The sequence below is a fragment of the Hemiscyllium ocellatum genome, chromosome 18 (genome assembly GCF_020745735.1).
Source record: "Hemiscyllium ocellatum isolate sHemOce1 chromosome 18, sHemOce1.pat.X.cur, whole genome shotgun sequence".
In the NCBI taxonomy this organism is placed as follows: Eukaryota; Metazoa; Chordata; class Chondrichthyes; order Orectolobiformes; family Hemiscylliidae; genus Hemiscyllium; species Hemiscyllium ocellatum.
In genome coordinates, this window is record NC_083418.1 from 38,068,579 (window position 1) to 38,085,875 (window position 17,297).

At 40.8% G+C, this 17,297-nt stretch overlaps 1 protein-coding gene across 1 annotated transcript in view; it reads right to left on the reverse strand.

Moving 5' to 3' along the window:
* Window positions 1-16,862, reverse strand: part of accs (1-aminocyclopropane-1-carboxylate synthase homolog (Arabidopsis)(non-functional)) — a 60,320-nt gene extending 43,458 nt beyond the window's left edge. Inside the window, exons 1-4 of the mRNA XM_060838478.1 lie at window positions 16,801-16,862; window positions 10,665-10,780; window positions 9,626-10,297; window positions 2,579-3,222 (exon numbers count right to left, since the gene is read on the reverse strand). Of these exons, the coding sequence (XP_060694461.1) occupies window positions 2,579-3,222; window positions 9,626-10,283 (1,302 nt within the window). The 5' untranslated portion in view covers window positions 10,284-10,297; window positions 10,665-10,780; window positions 16,801-16,862. The remainder of the gene's footprint in view (window positions 1-2,578; window positions 3,223-9,625; window positions 10,298-10,664; window positions 10,781-16,800) is intronic.
* Window positions 16,863-17,297: the final 435 nt, after the last annotated feature.

Here is a 17,297-nt window from a genome sequence, read left to right on the forward strand (position 1 = left end):
AGGGTACTGAAGGAGGTGGCTCAAAAAATCGTGGATGCATTGGTGATTATTTTCCAGAGTTCGATAGATTCGGGATCAGTTCCTGCGGATTGGAGGGTGGCTAATGTTGTACCACTTTTTAAGAAAGGTGGGAGAGAGAAAGCAGGAAATTATAGACCAGTTAGTCTGACTTCAGTGGTGGGAAAGATGCTGGAGTCCATTATAAAGGATGAAATTACGACACATCTGGATAGTAGTAACAGGATAGGTCAGAGTCAGCATGGATTTATGAAGGGGAAATCATGCTTGACTAATCTTCTGGAATTTTTTGAGGATGTAACTCTGAAGATGGACGATGGAGATCCAGTAGATGTAGTGTACCTGGACTTTCAGAGAGCTTTTGATAAAGTCCCACATAGGACGCATGGTATTGGGGGCAAAGTACTAACTTGGAATGAAAGTTGATTGACGGATAGGAAACAAAGAGTAGTGATAAACGGCTCCATTTCGGAATGGCAGGCAGTGACCAGTGGGGTACCGCAGGAATCAGTGCTGGGACCGCAGCTTTTTACAATATATGTTAATAATATAGAAGATGGTATTAGTAATAACATTAGCAAATTTGCTGATGATACTAAGCTGGGTGGCAGGGTGAAATGTGACGATGTTAGGAGATTACAGGGTGACCTGGACAAGTTAGATGAGTGGGCAGATGCATGGCAGATGCAGTTTAATGTGGATAAATGTATGGTTAGCCACTTTGGTGGCAAGAAAAGGAAAGCAGATTACTACCTAAATGGAATCAATTTAGGTAAAGGGGCAGTACAGAGGGATCCGAGTGTTCTTGTACACCAGTCAATGAAGGTAACACGCAGGTACAGCAGGTAGTGAAGAAGGCTAATAGCATGCTGGCCTTCATAACAAGAGGGATTGAGTATAGAAGCAAAGAGGTTCTTCTGCAGCTGTACAGGGCCCTGGTGAGACCACACCTGGAGTACTGTATGCAGTTCTGGTCTCCAAATTTGAGGAAAGACATTCTGGCTATTGAGGGAGTGCAGCATAGGTTCACGAGGTCAATTCCTGGAATGGTGGGACTACCTTTCGCTGAAAGACTGGAGCGACTGGGCTTGTATACCCCTGAGTTTAGAAGACTGAGAGGGGATCTGATTGAGACATATAAGATTATTAAAGGATTGGACACTCTGGAGGCAGGAAACATGTTCCCGCTGATGGGTGAGTGCCGAACCAGAGGACCCAGCTTAAAATACTGGGTAGACCATTTAGGGCAGAGAGGAGGAGAAACTTCTTCACCCAGAGAGTGGTGGCTGTGTGGAATGCTCTGCCCCAGAAGGCAGTGGAGGCCCAGTCTCTGGATTCATTTAAGAAAGAGTTGGATAGAGCTCTCAAGGATAGTGGAATCAAGGGATTATGGAGATAAGGCAGGAACAGGATACTGATTAAGGATGATCAGCCATGATCATATTGAATGGTGGTACAGGCTCAAAGGACAGAACGGCCTACTCCTGCACCTATTGTCTATTGTCTTTTCTCTCCTTACAGATGCTGCCAGACCTGCTGAGATTTTCCAGCATTTTCTCTTTTGGTTTCTCTGATTAATATTTTGAAAAAGATCAAAACCTCATTCTTTCAGAAACCTTTTGCAAATTAACAGAAAAATCTAGTGGAGCATATCTTCTCACTAAATTTTTAATGCCACTGACATATAGAATCAGAGGGAGCTTTACTCCTTAGATTTTATGAATGATTGATTAAAATGCCAATTAAAGCATTCAGTTATGAGTGCATTAGAGTGAAACAAGAGATCACAAGTCCAAAAATACTACTTATGTCTCTCAGTTTTTACATTTTAAAAGAAACAATGCTAAACTTACTAAAAATTTCATAATTCTATATGGAATGGGGCAATAAGTTTAAAAATGAGGTTCATGTCTGATATTGAAATTTCAAAAGATTGACTTACAAAATCTTTTGCTAACTGCAGAATTAAACTGCAGGAACATAGTGATGAACTACATACAGGAGAACAGTGAAATAGTGTTAACCTCTGCTAACCAGAATGATTAAATTTCCTAAAGCCGTGTGAAGGAATGCATTTATACTGTCACCATATTAAGTATTGTTTAAAAAGAGATTGTGAAAGAGTATGGATAGTGTAGAGTGCACACCAATCATTGGAATATAGTGCCACACCAAAATTTCAAACATGTTCAGCAATTTAAAGAACATTCAATGTTGTATTTCCCAAAAATAATTGTGAACCTAAACTCTTGATTTACATTGATGCACTTGTCACCCCAATTGGTCTTAATCTTTACTCAAGATTAAAATGCTAAAGGAAGTGCCAATTTTGTATACGTTTATGTTGCGCAAGCTACTCTTAGGGAAAGACCTGAAAGCTATGGAATAAGCAGACACCCCTCACTGTATCATAAAAATGAAACTCAAGAATTTAGAGAAAAGAAATTAGTAATTTAACACAAACTGAATTTCAATTTGGATTCAAATGAAATGCCATCACCCAAACAAAAGTATATGAATACAAGTCTTCAAGATATTTAAGATAGCATAACGGACATACATTAGGGTTCTTATCTTGATCATGCTTATCTGCATGGTAGGCAGTATAACCGTCCTGAATTATTCCAAAGGAATTAATTTCATTTCCTCTCTTTGATAAATAACTGCTAGATTCAGGTTGTTGGAATGTTGGATTATGTTCTGCATTGGACAGCACATCTGTCAGTCCATTTGGCAGAGATTTGCTTGGATATGATGTTACTCTACTGCTTCCATCTTTAGAGGCAGAAGCGGAGGATGGGCGACCACCTGGTCCTGAAGCTTGACTGGAAGACTGCGAGGAGGCCTGACTGAGATCCAAGCCTAAGGTCTGCATGGAGCCACCATGACGCAGTGCATTCACCATCTGAGCAAATATGGTGAACATTCTGTACTCATGCTCCCTCTCCAGCTCCATCCGACGTTGTTCCAACTGCATCCGTCTGTCTTCCAGTTCCATGTCCCGTTGCATTCTCCGTTCTTCCATTTGAAGGAAGCGTTCCTCCACCACCCTTTGTGCTGTCAGAAACTTGAGAAGAATGTCATCCAAAGGATCCTTCATGCGCGGTGGCTTCCTTTTCCGACGAAGTCTGTGAAGGGCAGAAAAAGTAGGTCCAGAAGTCGGAATCCCAGAAGAAGTACCACTTACATTTGGGTCCATGTAACCTGAAATAAAACAGGATACAGACATGATCATAAATTACATACTCATTATGCTTATTTATGATGCATAACTCAACAAAATGAAAGGGGCACTGGTTTCAAATAAAAATTTCAGAATGGCATCCTGGAAAGACATTTGTTCCCAATTTACTCTAGTTTAGCTGTGCAGGGTTGCTGGGAAACAAATTTTTTCAAGGGCTAATTCTAGAATATTCACAAAGGAATTGAATAGCTCATAGATTGTGGGTCCTGAAATTTTAATACAAGAGTCAAAAAATAAAATAGAGCAGTACAAGTGAAGGCAAACCAGCATCTGTAACCAATTAAAATTCGTCAGGGACTCGAATCAGGGTTTGTTTCTATCAGTCAGCTTTTCCCTCCATTATGACTTCCTACAGTAAGAGTCTCACACTTCGTTAACTGATGATAACTCATCTAATTTTCTGATCTGGAGAGAATGCCTTTGGTTAGCAGAATCAAGCTTATTCTATTGTTCACCCAACAAACCATAGAGCACACCCAGAGTTATAGAGTCAAAGAGTTTTTTTAAAATATGGAAAGAATCCCTCAGGCCCATCGTATTCACATCAGTCATTAAGCATCCATCTGTCTATTTTAACTCCACTTCCAGCACTGGGCTCATACGTCTTGTTTGCTATGGTGTTTCAACAGCTCATCTAAATCATTCTTTAATGTCTTGAGAGTTCCCACCTATACCACTCTTTGAAGCAATGATACCCACAAACCTCTGCACGAGAACCTTATTCTTAAAATCCCTTCAAATATAAAGATCCTGAACATTTTCTTAAGATTGCTTATTGACCCCTATATCAAGGGCAAATGTTACTCCTGATACCCCTCCGAACTTTGTACACTTTAAATCATCTCCCCAAAGAAAAACAACTCCAGTCAATCCAGTTACTCTTCATACTTGAAATTCTCCAGCCCAGGCAATGTCCTGGGGATTGTCTCTGCACCCTCTCGACAACAATCACATCATTCCTAAAGTTTGGAGACCAGAACTGCACACAGTCTTACAAATCAGTCCAACTAACATTATATACAGCTCCATCATAACCTCCTTACTCATATTCAGTGCCTCAAGACAATATCGCCCACATGCCTTTGCTTTTTTTGAGATTCCAAACAACTTTTCCCTGGGCTCGAGGAGTCCAAAATTAGAGGTTTCGGGTGAGAGGGGAAAGATATAAAAGAGATGTAAGGAGCAACTTTTTCACGCTGGAGGGGTGGTACGTGTATGAAATGAGCTGCCAGAGGAAGTGGTGGAGGCTGGTGCAATTGCAACATTTAAGAGGCATTTGGATGGGTATATGAATAGGAAGGATTTGTAGGGATATGGGCCGGTGCTGGCAGGTGAGACTGGATTGGGTTGGGATATCTGGTCGGCATGGACAGGTTGGACCGAAGGGACTGTTTCCGTGCTGTACATCTCTATGACTCTATGATAACTACAGATGCTGGAAATCAGAAACAAAACACAGACTGCTGGAAAAAAAACACAGCAGGTCTGGCAGCATCTATGGAGAGAAGGCAGAGTTAATGTTTTGGGTCCACTGAGCCATCTTTAGAACTGTTCTGAAGAATAATCAGCAGACCCAAAATATTAACTCTGCTTCTCATTCACAATAAACAATAAGCAACCCAGCACCAAACCCTGTGTTATACCTCTGCACACAGCTTCCAGTCTTACAACTATCACTCTCTGCTTCCTCCATGAAGCTAATTTTGGATCCAACTTACCAAATTGCCCTGGATGCCTTGAGCTCTTGGCTTCTTAACCAGACTACCATGCCAGACTTTATCAAAAGCCTTACTAAAGTCATGTAAATGATATCAATTCTACCTTTATCTACACAATGATTCACATCCTTGGAACTTCAAATCAAATTTGTTGGACATGATTTCTCCCTGACAAAGCCTTGCTGATTACCCTTGATTTATGCATGCTTCTGCAAGTGGAGATTAATTATGTCCCTCAGGCATTCTCCAACAGTTTCCTGACCACAGGTGTTAGACTCACTTGTCTGTCATTTCTTACTTTACCCCTACTACCCCACTTGAATACTAGTACACATTTGTCATCCTCCAGTCCTCTGGTATCCCTCGTGTCCAAAAAAGACTTGAAAATTATTGTGAACACTTTTCTCCGACAGTAGCCTAGGCCACATCTCATCTGGATTTAGGGATTTATCCACAAACAAGCCTAATAATACCACAATAACTCCTCTCTCTCTCTCTATGTTAATTTGTTAAAGTACGTCTTATTCCCCTCCCTGATTTATAGACCCAAATCATCTCAGTGAACTAGAGCATTCGATCACCTCATCTAGGCTGCCTCTTCTCCCAAATGAGTGACCTCTGCCACTTAAGGATGCAAGAACAGAAACCACATGAAATTACCACAACTTCCACATTCTCTTCCATGTCTCACAGTATCCTTACTTAGAAATATATTGCCAATTCTTCATTATTGCTTAGAAAAATCTGGAATTCCCAACCACACAGACTGCTTCAATGCAACAGGAGGGATGATCAATAAGTGACAGCCTTGCCAGCATTACCCATATCCCTTGAATGAATAAATAATAAGGAACTGACAGAATGCTGCACTGTTGAAGGTGTGGTCTTTTGGATGAGATGTTAAAACTTTGGATGATGATCTATTGGTCTCTCATTTAGACACGGAGGACCAGAGAATGGTGAGATTCTCTGAGAGTTCCAGCTAACACTTATTCCTCAAACAGTGAAACAGATTATTATTGGTTTTAAGACCAATGCTGTGTGCAAACCAGCTGCCTTTTCTTTCATGACAATCAAACACTGGTTACAACACAAATTGGCCATCTAGCAATGTTGAAAAGCACCACATATAAATTCAAACTTTTTAAAAAACAATTCATCTACTCAGAAGAACATTACAATCTTTATTGCCAACAGAGAGCAGTAAACTTTGAAACCCTGGTTGCTTGTTTCCTGTGCACTGTTTGCCTGGACTAATGATTTAATTTTCTTCAAATCCACACGGATGATAAAATAAAAACTGCACAGAAACGTTAAGTACCAAGGTTAAACAGTACGTTAGTTAATGCTCTTAGGACTAATTTCTCAGTAACAAAGGAAATGTTGGCTCCTACCTTTGAATGGGTTCTGGCTTAATTTTCAGGAACTTCACTGACACAATCTTCAGCATGTGCAGAAAGCTACAATCTACGACATGCAGTATATATAGGGCAAAGTGTAACTTGCTAAATGGCTACTGATTTACTGATTAATACCTTGAGTCAGAAGGGCATCTGATCCTAGAGCTGTAATTGTCTCAAACATTTTATAGTGCATTCATCACAGAATGATTCAATGCAGGTTTTTTTTGCAATAGTAAAGCACTAAATTCCACTTCTCTCCAATAAGTTGGTATTTGACTAGGTTCTGTTATTGTGACTAACCTGGTTTACTTTCAAACTTAAGTTATAGTTTTTGAAGACAAAATTGCTTCTTTGCTCTTTCCTTCCAATATTTGCACAACCTAATGTTTTATAATCCTATTGCCACAAAACCAAACTTGCTCATCATACATATGTGGTTAAAAGCAAAATTGTTTTACTGCCATTGCACTTCACTTATGCTTTTATTTTCCATGAATATAATGTCATCCAGTATTTGAGCATCAATCAATCATGTGGCCCAGCCACCAGTATTGCCTTTTAAATATTTGTTTCTGAGTGCTGTGGCTTTGTATATTGTTTTAAGCAACTGATTTGACTTGAGGGGAAGTGTATACAAAATCTTTCAAAATACTAATAAGTGTTCAGTTGAAGGGAGAAATGCACAGTCTATGTTAGAAAATCATAACATTCCAGTAAGGACTGAGGGTAGATATTCTTAGGTAAATTAGTTTTCTTTGTTCAGATTCACAGAGAAACTGGAATTTTCATGCCCTCTGGAGTTTTCATGAAATATTGCAGAATTGAATATGAAGTCACAATAGATGCATTAAGTACAAAGTCCTGTTGGTATGTCACATCAGCTCAAATCAGCCACTCACTATTGGGATTTTATTTTTTAAAGTTTATCGTTATGTGTTTTACTGCCAGAAGTTTTAAAAAATGCACAAAGTACATTTATGTGCTTTTTACACTTGAAAACTTGGCAATGCATGTTTGCACCGAATAGCTTAAATCCCAATGAAGAACTACCAAATGAAAAGTAGTTTAAAGTGAAGACGCTGGCATAGTCATGGAGTTAGAATCATGTGAATATACTGCCCTGGGAATAATAGCAATTTTGAAGTTCTGAAGAAGTTATATTGGACTCAAAATGTTATCTCTGTTCTTCCTTCACAGATACTGCCAGACCAGCTGAGTTTCTCCAGGATTTTCTGCATTTGTTCAAAAATGTCTGAGCAACATGTGTTACAATATCATAGTGCACCTCTGACATGTGCTTACCTCAAACACCTCAAGTCAACACATGAAGTCCTACAGATAGATAAAATATGCGTACCCAAATTATATCGAATGTGTATGTACACCAGTATGCTAAGATTCAGCATAAGCTCCAGGTTCCAGAATGGCTCAAAGCATAGCCAATTATTCCTTCCTAGTTTTGAATAATTTTTCCACAAATTGGTTCACAAAATACTACTAATTAATATTAGGTGTTGTGGGTTGACTGGTAGATTTAGCTTGGATTCAAACGTACAGAGGGCAATTATTATTTATAGGAGCATTGGGTGTGCTATCATTAGTGAGCCTTTTTTTGTTTCAAAAATATACTTATTTCATATATATAGGATATACACACAAAGTCTCTAAAGCAGGTCAGTTCTGTCTAGTAGTATATGAAGAAAACAAATACTGAAGTTCAACTCTATCCAACAAACAAACACAAGGCATTTCTTACTTGAATAAGATTATATTTACATATAATTAAGACAAAGGGAGGGTCCGATAACTGAACGGACACCCACTTAACTTCAGCAGAAAGACCTCAGAAGTGGTCTTCCCACATTGTTCTTTGGCAGCAGCTGCCTGATTACTACAGGATATGAAAGAAAGACTTGTATTTCTACTGAACTGTAATGTACTTTTCAACTGTACTCACTTTTGTACCAAATATAAATCAGACAATTTGTGCACAGTAACCTTCTGCAAACAGAAATATGACATTAAGAAAATCATTTGCTTTCCGGTAATTTTTGAAGGGTACGATTGGCACTGGAAATAGAATACTCAAATGGTGAATTACTGTCTCATTTGAATGTTGACACTCGTGTAGCACTCCCTTATGTTTTGGAACACAATCTCCAGACTCAAAGGCTATCAGTGAGCCATAGTTAACACCTTGGAAAACAACATTTGTTCCTTTGTTTTTCATCATCTGCATTAATAATTTGGCATCAGAGAAACAATCTATAATTTTGATTTACAACTATGAATGGCAGATGTTTGTCAACAGAGATAAGCGTGGCATGATGCATTTGAGCAGACTTAAATTCAGGTGTGTTACATAAAACATAAGGATTGACAATAGCATGTTCAGGATGTACACCAAATTTTGTTTTAACCAGCGCTTATGAACTGGTGCTCTCGATAAACCAGCAAAAAATTTATATACGTCAAATACCGGAAGTTCACTGTACTATTGTCATCTGCAAGACATCAGCTGAAGGCATGAGTGAGAAGGCTTTCTACTGATAAGATTTATTTAAGGCAAAGTTGCATTATTATTTACATGATTTACACTGTAAATAAAGTACAATCATGATGTGTCTGCATTACATTTCTATTACTTAGTGTCTATTTTTACATTGGTTGTGTGGACCTCTTGATCAACTGGGATATTTCATCAACTGGCACACTCCTCGCGCCACAAGTTCCAGTTAATAACATAAAACAACAGTGACAATTCTAACTATGTATCCAGCCTTGATTCAGCTCACATCTATAACACTGTGCTCAGTTTGTTTCATCACATGATTTTGAAAAAAAGGTCAAACTTTGGAAAGGTCCAGAGGAGGGAACTTGATTAACATCACATTCAAACAGATTGCAGTAACGCAAATATTTGTCAACTGGATATCACTGAGCAAAACAAGTATAGCAAGTGGAGCATTTGAACAAATATTGACACAAACAGAAAAATAGAAAAGGAGAGAAAAAGGTAAAAGAAGAATAAAGTCTTAAAACTAAAAGAAAAGAGAGAATAAAAGACGCATAAAAAATGAGTGAAAGAAGAGTGTGCATAAGGGAATTGGGGACATGAAGTGGGAGGAGACAATGGCAGAGGAGGGGAAAATTAGCAAGTGGGGAGAGGAGATGAATAGGCAGATAAATGCAAGACGTGAACCTGAATAAAAGAAGAAAAATGAGAGATGTTAAGTACCAACCTGATGGAGAAATGGTATTATCCGTATGAGTATCTGGCCTAGCAGCTGGTGACCCATCATGATGTCCCCCTTCCAAGAGGCTCCCATCCATTCCATGATCATCTGCAGCTTGAGAAAGTACAATAGGTGGCGGTGGTTCAGGTGTCTCACTACGTTCATCTGAGTCTACTTCCTCACATTTAATATCCATTAGCTCCTGAGGATGTTGAGAATGAGAAATACCATGTGGAGAAGTAAGATGATGGTGGTGGTGATGATGAATATAACCATCTCCCACTGCCAAAACACCTGGTGGTATCTGCTGTGTTATCACAGTGTTACCCACAGTACTGTAACAAATATTTGGCCTATTGGACAACACTCTATCCATCACCTCAAAGAACTTCCAAGTCCGTCCACCCCTACAGATCTTGTTGTTGTCCTTAATTCTTCTATATTCAAGTTTCATTTTCTTAATCTTCTCCCTGCACTGGTCTCCTGTTCTGTGGATCCCCTTCTCCCTCAAGACTTCAGCTATCCTGTTGAAAACATGCTGGTTTCTCAGACAACTCTCCAGTTCCATCTGAACAGACTCATCGGCCCAAAGCTGCAGCAACTCAACCACCTCGGGATCTGACCAGTTACTCCCACGCTCGTACTTTTTGCCTCGGAAATCCATCACATCTCACTAGGCTGAAAGACAAGACATCAATACATTTTCAATACTTTGCTACAGTACCATTTTAAAATCCAACAATAAGCAAACATCTGTAAAGAATTATGTTCTCTTTGAACATCTAAATTCCCTATAATGGTGCAATAAGCATTTATTAACTGCACTGCAAATACAAAGGTATAAACTCCCAGATGACTTGCAGCTTATTATTAACAATTTAGCAAAATATTACTTACCTTCTATTTACATTCGATGTTTACATTGGAACAATTTGGCTTCAAACATAATTTATATTTCCCTAACAATAATTTCAGACTTATTTCATGTTATGATAAAATTCACTGGGCAAGATTAGTTTTAACCTGAGCACAGGAGGGAACAAACCTGAATCACAGTGGCATCAGTCGAACCATCACCATATAAAACAGAAGGAGAGATTTGGATTAAGATGATATTGTTGGATCCATAGCCTGATTTGCAGAGAAGGTGCCATGCAGAACCTAATGAAATCAGAAAAATTGGTTGGATGAAAACAAATCAAAATTAATAAGATATTTTGATGAATTCTCATAAAGGATTTTACCTTCCGCCTAATAAAAAAAGAAACAATACAAAGATATAGTAATTTCTTTTCTCTGGGATAGCTCAGTCAACATGGAAAAAACCACATATCATTTACTGTATTTGTTGCTCCCGATGTGGTCACCTCTACATTGGGGAGACAAGATGCCTACTTGAAGAGCACTTCAGAGAACATCTCCAGGACACCCGCACCAATCAATCCCACTGCCCGTGGCCGAACACTTCAACTCCCCCTCCCACTCTGCCAAGGACATGCATGTCCTGGGCCTCCTCCATCACCATTCCCTTACCAGCCAATATCTGAGGAAGAATGCCTCACCTTTCGCTTCGGGACCCTCCAACCCCATGGCATCAATATGGATTTCACCAATTTCCTCATTTCTCCTTCCCTGACCTTATTCCAGTTCCAACCTTCCAGCTCAGCACTGCCCCCATGACCTGTCCTACCTGTCCATCTTGCTTCCCACCTATCCATTCCACCCTCCCCTCCAACCTATCACCTTTACTCCCATTTCCATCCACCTATCGCACTCTGAGCTACCTCCCCCGCAGCCCCACCACCCTCCCATTTATCTCTTCAACCCCAAGGAACACAACCTCATTCCTGATGAAGGGCTTTTGCCCAAGACGTCAATTTCCCTGCTCCTCTGATGCTGCCTGACCTGCTGTACTTTTCTAGCAACACACTCTCGACCTTAATCTCCAGTATTTGCAGTCCTCACATTCCCCAAATAGAAGCAAAAAGTCTATACACTAAGCACAAAGATATATAAATACCATTCAGTTATTCTGTCACAGTGAAATACAATAGGTGCAAACATATTTTGATATTGGGTAATTGCACGAAAATTCTCTGTCGTCTGTGGGAGTTCAAGGTAAATGCTTGATATGGACAAGAAATTGGCTGAAAGATGAAAGGTAAAGGGCAGTTGTTAGAGGAGCTCTGTTGAGAAGGGGAAGAATGTACTGAATGGGCCAGTTCATTGATCAGTGTTTACAACACTATTACTTTTCACATAAATCATGAACATAAACTCAGAAATCAAAGTTAGAAATCACCTGATGAAGGAGCAGCACTACGAAAGCTAGCGCTTCCAAATTAACCTGTTGACTATAACCTGGTATTGTGTGATTTTTAACTTTGTACACCCAATCCAACACCGGCATCTCCAAATCAGAAATCAAATGTCAGTTGAATTTGCACATTATGCTAAATTAGATAGGGCAACTGAATAGAATTTTAAAACTTGCAGAACAAGCTGGACAAAGTATGGAAGTGAACTGGAGAATAGCTTAATGCAATCGAATTCAAACTGGTATTAAATAAACAGAAAGACTTGCATTTATATAGCACCTTTCATTTGTACAGGACATTTCAAAGCATCATGTTGTCTATGGAGTACTTTTAGAGTATAGTCACTATTGAAATGTAGGAAATGCAGTGCCCATTTACAAATCGCAAACAACAATGCAAAACAAAAATGACTGGTAATTTTAGCTGTTGATTAAAAACAAGAATGACCAGGCCCAGGCATACCCTGCTCACTCTTCTTTGAAGTAGTGCCATCAGATTTTTTACATCCACCTGCAAAAGCAGATGACATCTTTGTTTAACATTGTGTCAAAAAGATAGTCCTTGTGACTGTGCGACACTTCCTCATTAGTATATTAAAGTTCCAGCCTTGATCAACATGTTTATTGTGAGACTTAGAGGTAAGAATGCCACTTAGGCACAATTGATGCACCAGTTCTGCACACTGAAACACAAAGTGGGTATCAGACACATTCTATGAATGGTAAATAAAAGCAAAGTATCTGTTGGTGCTGGAAATTGGAAATATAAAACAAAGTGTGCCAGGGAAACTCGGGCACCCTGACACAGTCTCTGGAGAAAGAAACACAGTTAACATTTCAACTCCATTACCTCTTCTTCAGAACTGAAAGGGGTCTGGGTGTCTGCTTTGCAGAATACTGTCATTCTGTCTGTAACCAAGTTAAAAATCACACTTCACCAGGTTTTAGTCCAACAGGTTTATTTGGATGAACAAGCTTTCGGAGCGAAAGCTGATGAAGGAACAGTGCTCCAAAAGCTTGTATTTCCAAATAAACCTGTTGGACTAGAACCTGGTGTTGGGTGATTTTTAACTTTGTCCAACACTGCCATCTCTGATCTTCCAGTTAATTTGCTCTCACGCTAACATTTCTATCCAACACCTGCTGCAGCTGCCCAGCTGGAAAGACAGCACTTCATTTTCCATTGAGGCACTTTGAAGTCTTCAAGACTCAACATTGTTCACTATTTCATGTTGTTGAACTCAATGTCCTCCATTCTGATTACATCCACTTCCCTGTAACTTCTCCCTGCACCCCCACCACTGTCTTGTTTGCATGGTTTATTCTCAGCAATGCTGATTTATTTTCTACTATTTACACATAGCATTAACATCTATTTGAATCTACACCTCTCCTTTTCTTCTACGGACATTCCCTTTCGCTTTTTGCTCTGGACACCTTCACCATCTGTTCCACACACTCCTCCTTTCCCTTTGTCAACAGCATAAAAGCCATAGTTTTCCAACTCCCTTCAGTTCCATTGAAGAATCATTGAACTTGAAACTCTAACACTGTTTCTCTCTCCACAGGTGCTAGGCCGACTGAGTTTCTGCAGCACTTTCTGATTTGACTCTATCAATGATATTGGATAAGGCTGAAATGTGTTAATGTAACACTCAATGCCCAACCAATATATAACAATAATGCACAAACCCAACACACATTGGCTGACTTAGCCAAAACAGCAGAACACAAGTCAGAAGTATGATATATAACTCTGGACAGAGCACACATCTTGAACATTTAGTGGAGTTCTTGACACTGAGGTACAAAGGAAATTCTGAAACATTGGATGCTGTACAAAGAAATGGTTCAATACAGGTGACAAATCTTTAGACATAAACTATGAGAAAATAATCCAGAGGTTTTGGCTGTTCAACAAGGAAAGAATATATCTGATAAATGTTGACCAAATAACCAATGGGAACCATTGGCCATTTGTCTTTGAAACAGTGCCATGGGAACTTTTACCTTCACCTGAGAGGGCTGATGGAACTGACATTTAAAATTGCACCCAAAAGATGCTCTTAAAGAATGTAAGGCTGTGATGATGGAGAATGTAAGTCAGATCCTGCAATCATTTAAACCTAACTATGAGGGTAATAGGAGATTTGGAACAGATGGCGTATTTTACCTCCACATTATCCCAAAAGGCTTCCTAAGTTCAAAAGAATGGAGGTGACTCCTTAAGTGGCATTCCTACCAAAAGCTTGAAGCAATCATTTACACATAGTTAGGCAGGTTTTTAGGCATCAATGTGATCTGCACAGCTACGTAACCCACTTCCAGTGCATTTAACATACAGGAATGAATCACTTTCCCCACTAAAACAAAATCTTTTTAACATAATATTTCACCCTTAGCTTGAGAACTTCAAAGTATATCTCCCTATACCTATACACCACTACAAATAATGCAGTGTCAGGGGAAGGTGCCAGGAGGGGAGGGTGGGTTGTTGGGGAACGTGGACCTGACCAGGTAGTCACAGAGGGAACAGCTTTTGTGGAAGGTGGAAAGTGGAAAGGGATGGGGAGGAAAATATATCCCTGGTGATGGGGTCTGTTTGGAGGTGGCGGAAATGTCATCAGACATGTTGCAAAACCTACACCCACCCCCCACCCCCAACCTTCACTTCCCATCCAAGGCACCAAAGGAGCCTTCCACATCCATCAAAGATTCACCTACACATCCACCAATGTCATTTATTGGGTGCTGCTGGGTTTGAGCTAGAGGGAAGGATTGAATAATCTAGAACTATTTTCTCTGGAGTTTCCTTGGATGCTGAGGGGTGAACTGATAGAAATTCATAAAATCATGAGGGGCATAGATAGAGTAAATAGACAAGCTCTTTTCCACAGGGTAATGGAGTCCAGAACTAGAGGGCACAGGTTTAAGGGGAGACAGGAAAGATTTAAAAAGGGAACTAGGGGGAATTTTTTGTGCATGTATCAACTGAGCTGCATGTATCAGCTGAGGAAGTGGAGGAGCCTAGGACAATTTCAACATTTAAAAGGCATCTGGATGAGTAGATAAATAGAAAGGACTTAGAGGAATATGGGCCAAGTGCTGGCAAACTGAACTAGATTTATTTATGATATCCGGTTGGCATGGACAGGTTGGACCTGTGGGGCTATTCAACTCTATGACTCAAAACGTGGGTGTCAAGATTTTGCTGGTTTTTTTCTTGCGGCCCCAAAGAGAAACCAACAGGTTTTAAAACTCCACGAACTAAATGACACCAGGACGAGTAGAATAAGGGTTTGATTTGAAAGGGTTGAATTGAATGAGAGTTAATTCTCTCAGCACAGTGAGCTATGATGGTGGGAATGGAATAACCCCACCCCTCCAACCGCAACAAGGACAGAACCCCCTTGGTCCTCACCTTCCACCCTACCAATCTTCACATAAACCACATCATCCAACGACATTTCCGGCACCTCCAAACAGACCCCACCACTAGGGATATATTTCCCTCCCCATCCCTTTCCACTTTCCACAAATACCATTCCCTCCATGACTACCTGGTCAGGTCCACGTACCCTGACAACCCACCCTTCCCCTGCCACCGCAGGAATTGCAAATCCTGCACCCGCACCTCATCACTCACTTCCCATCCAAGGGCTCAAAGGAGCCTTCCACACCCATCAAAGTTTCACCTACACATCCACCAATGTCATTTATTGTATCCGTTGCTCCTGATGCTGTCTCCTTTACACTGGGGAGACCGGACGCCTTCTCACAAAGAGCTTTAGGGAACACCTCTAGGACACCCGCACCAATCAACCCCACAGCCCTGTGGCCAAACATTTCAACTCCACCTCCCACTCTGTCGAGGACATGCAGGTCCTGGGTCACTCCCTCACCACCCAACGCCTGGAGGAAGAAGGCCTCATCTTCCACCTCGGAACACTTCAACCCCGCGGCATCAATGTGGAGTTCACCAGTTTCCTCATTTCCCCTCTCCAGTTCCAACCTTCCAGCTCAGCACCATCCTCATGGCCTGTCCTACCTGCCAATCGTCCTTCCCACCTATCTGCTCCACTCTCCTCTCTGACCTATCACTTCCATCCACCTATTGTACTCTCTCCCCCACCCCGGAGGCTCCCTGCCTTCATTCCTGATGAAGGGCCTTTGCCTGAAACGTCGATTTTCCTGCTCCTCGGATGCTGCCTGACCTGCTGTGTTTTTCCAGCACCACTCTAATCTCCAGCATCTGTAGTCCTCACTTTTGCCCTGGACTGGAAACTTGTAGAGCTATGATTGGAAGAGGCGCCTGAAGGAGCAGGGAGCGCTGCTATCACTTTGACGGACCGGTTGGTTGGTCACTGTGGGAATGAATGAAATCTGCGGTGCGGGAGGAGCACGGTTGACAGGTACCTCCTGAATCACAAACCTTGCTGGTAACAAACCACCTGAGATCAATGTCTGCAGCAGCAGTGCAGCACATTATTAATTTTTAAAAGTTTGGCTAAATCCGTACAAAAAAAACAGGAAATTAGTCATTTTAAAATGCAGAATTATAAAAACATCCAATGTAATTTTGTTTTTTTAAATGCAATTTTATTTGCCCTTTGCTTTTAGCACATCTAAGTATCCTCGCTCTCCCGAAATATTTGCCAATGGATTAAATCGCCCAGGACCTAATACACCGACCTCCGCTTTTATTTCCATCCCAGCTATCCCGGGTATAATTCTCCCAATTTCACCGACTTTTCCCCAACTCCTCAGCTGGTTGTCATGGCCAAATTTACCGCATGAATTTGGTGCGGTGCGCTCTCCCTGCCCGACCTGCTTCTCAAGACATGAATTGTTAGCGCGCTCTAACCTGGCCCGACTCGGTCCGGTCCAGACCCGGTTACACTGCCAAAATTTCAAGCCAGGCTTTCTCTAAACAAGTGATTTACATCCGGGTTGACGGCACATGCGTGCTGTCCTTATTCCGGGATAAATTTGGTCCGTGTCAGCCACAGGTTATGAGCAGAAGGAGAGCCTCTGGAAACAGAGAGAGGGATACAAGTGTGGAGCAGCTGGCTAACGCACAGCACACCTCAGGGACTGCCAGCACATCATCTGACACACTTCAGTGCATACACTTTGCTTCAGATTTTTCAATTGCAATGAGATACACACCCTAGTTGTCAATTTTATTGCATTTAAAAGTCAGACGATGCTTCTTTCCCTGAAAACAAACCATTGTTAAAGGGATTTTTTTCCCCCATGGTTAGTTTGGGGTTGTTTTTGGTCGACAGTTTCTGTCTCAGCTCGCCACTGGGTTGTCAGTTATTGATCGCTGCCATACCATTAAAGAGACGGCTGACAACG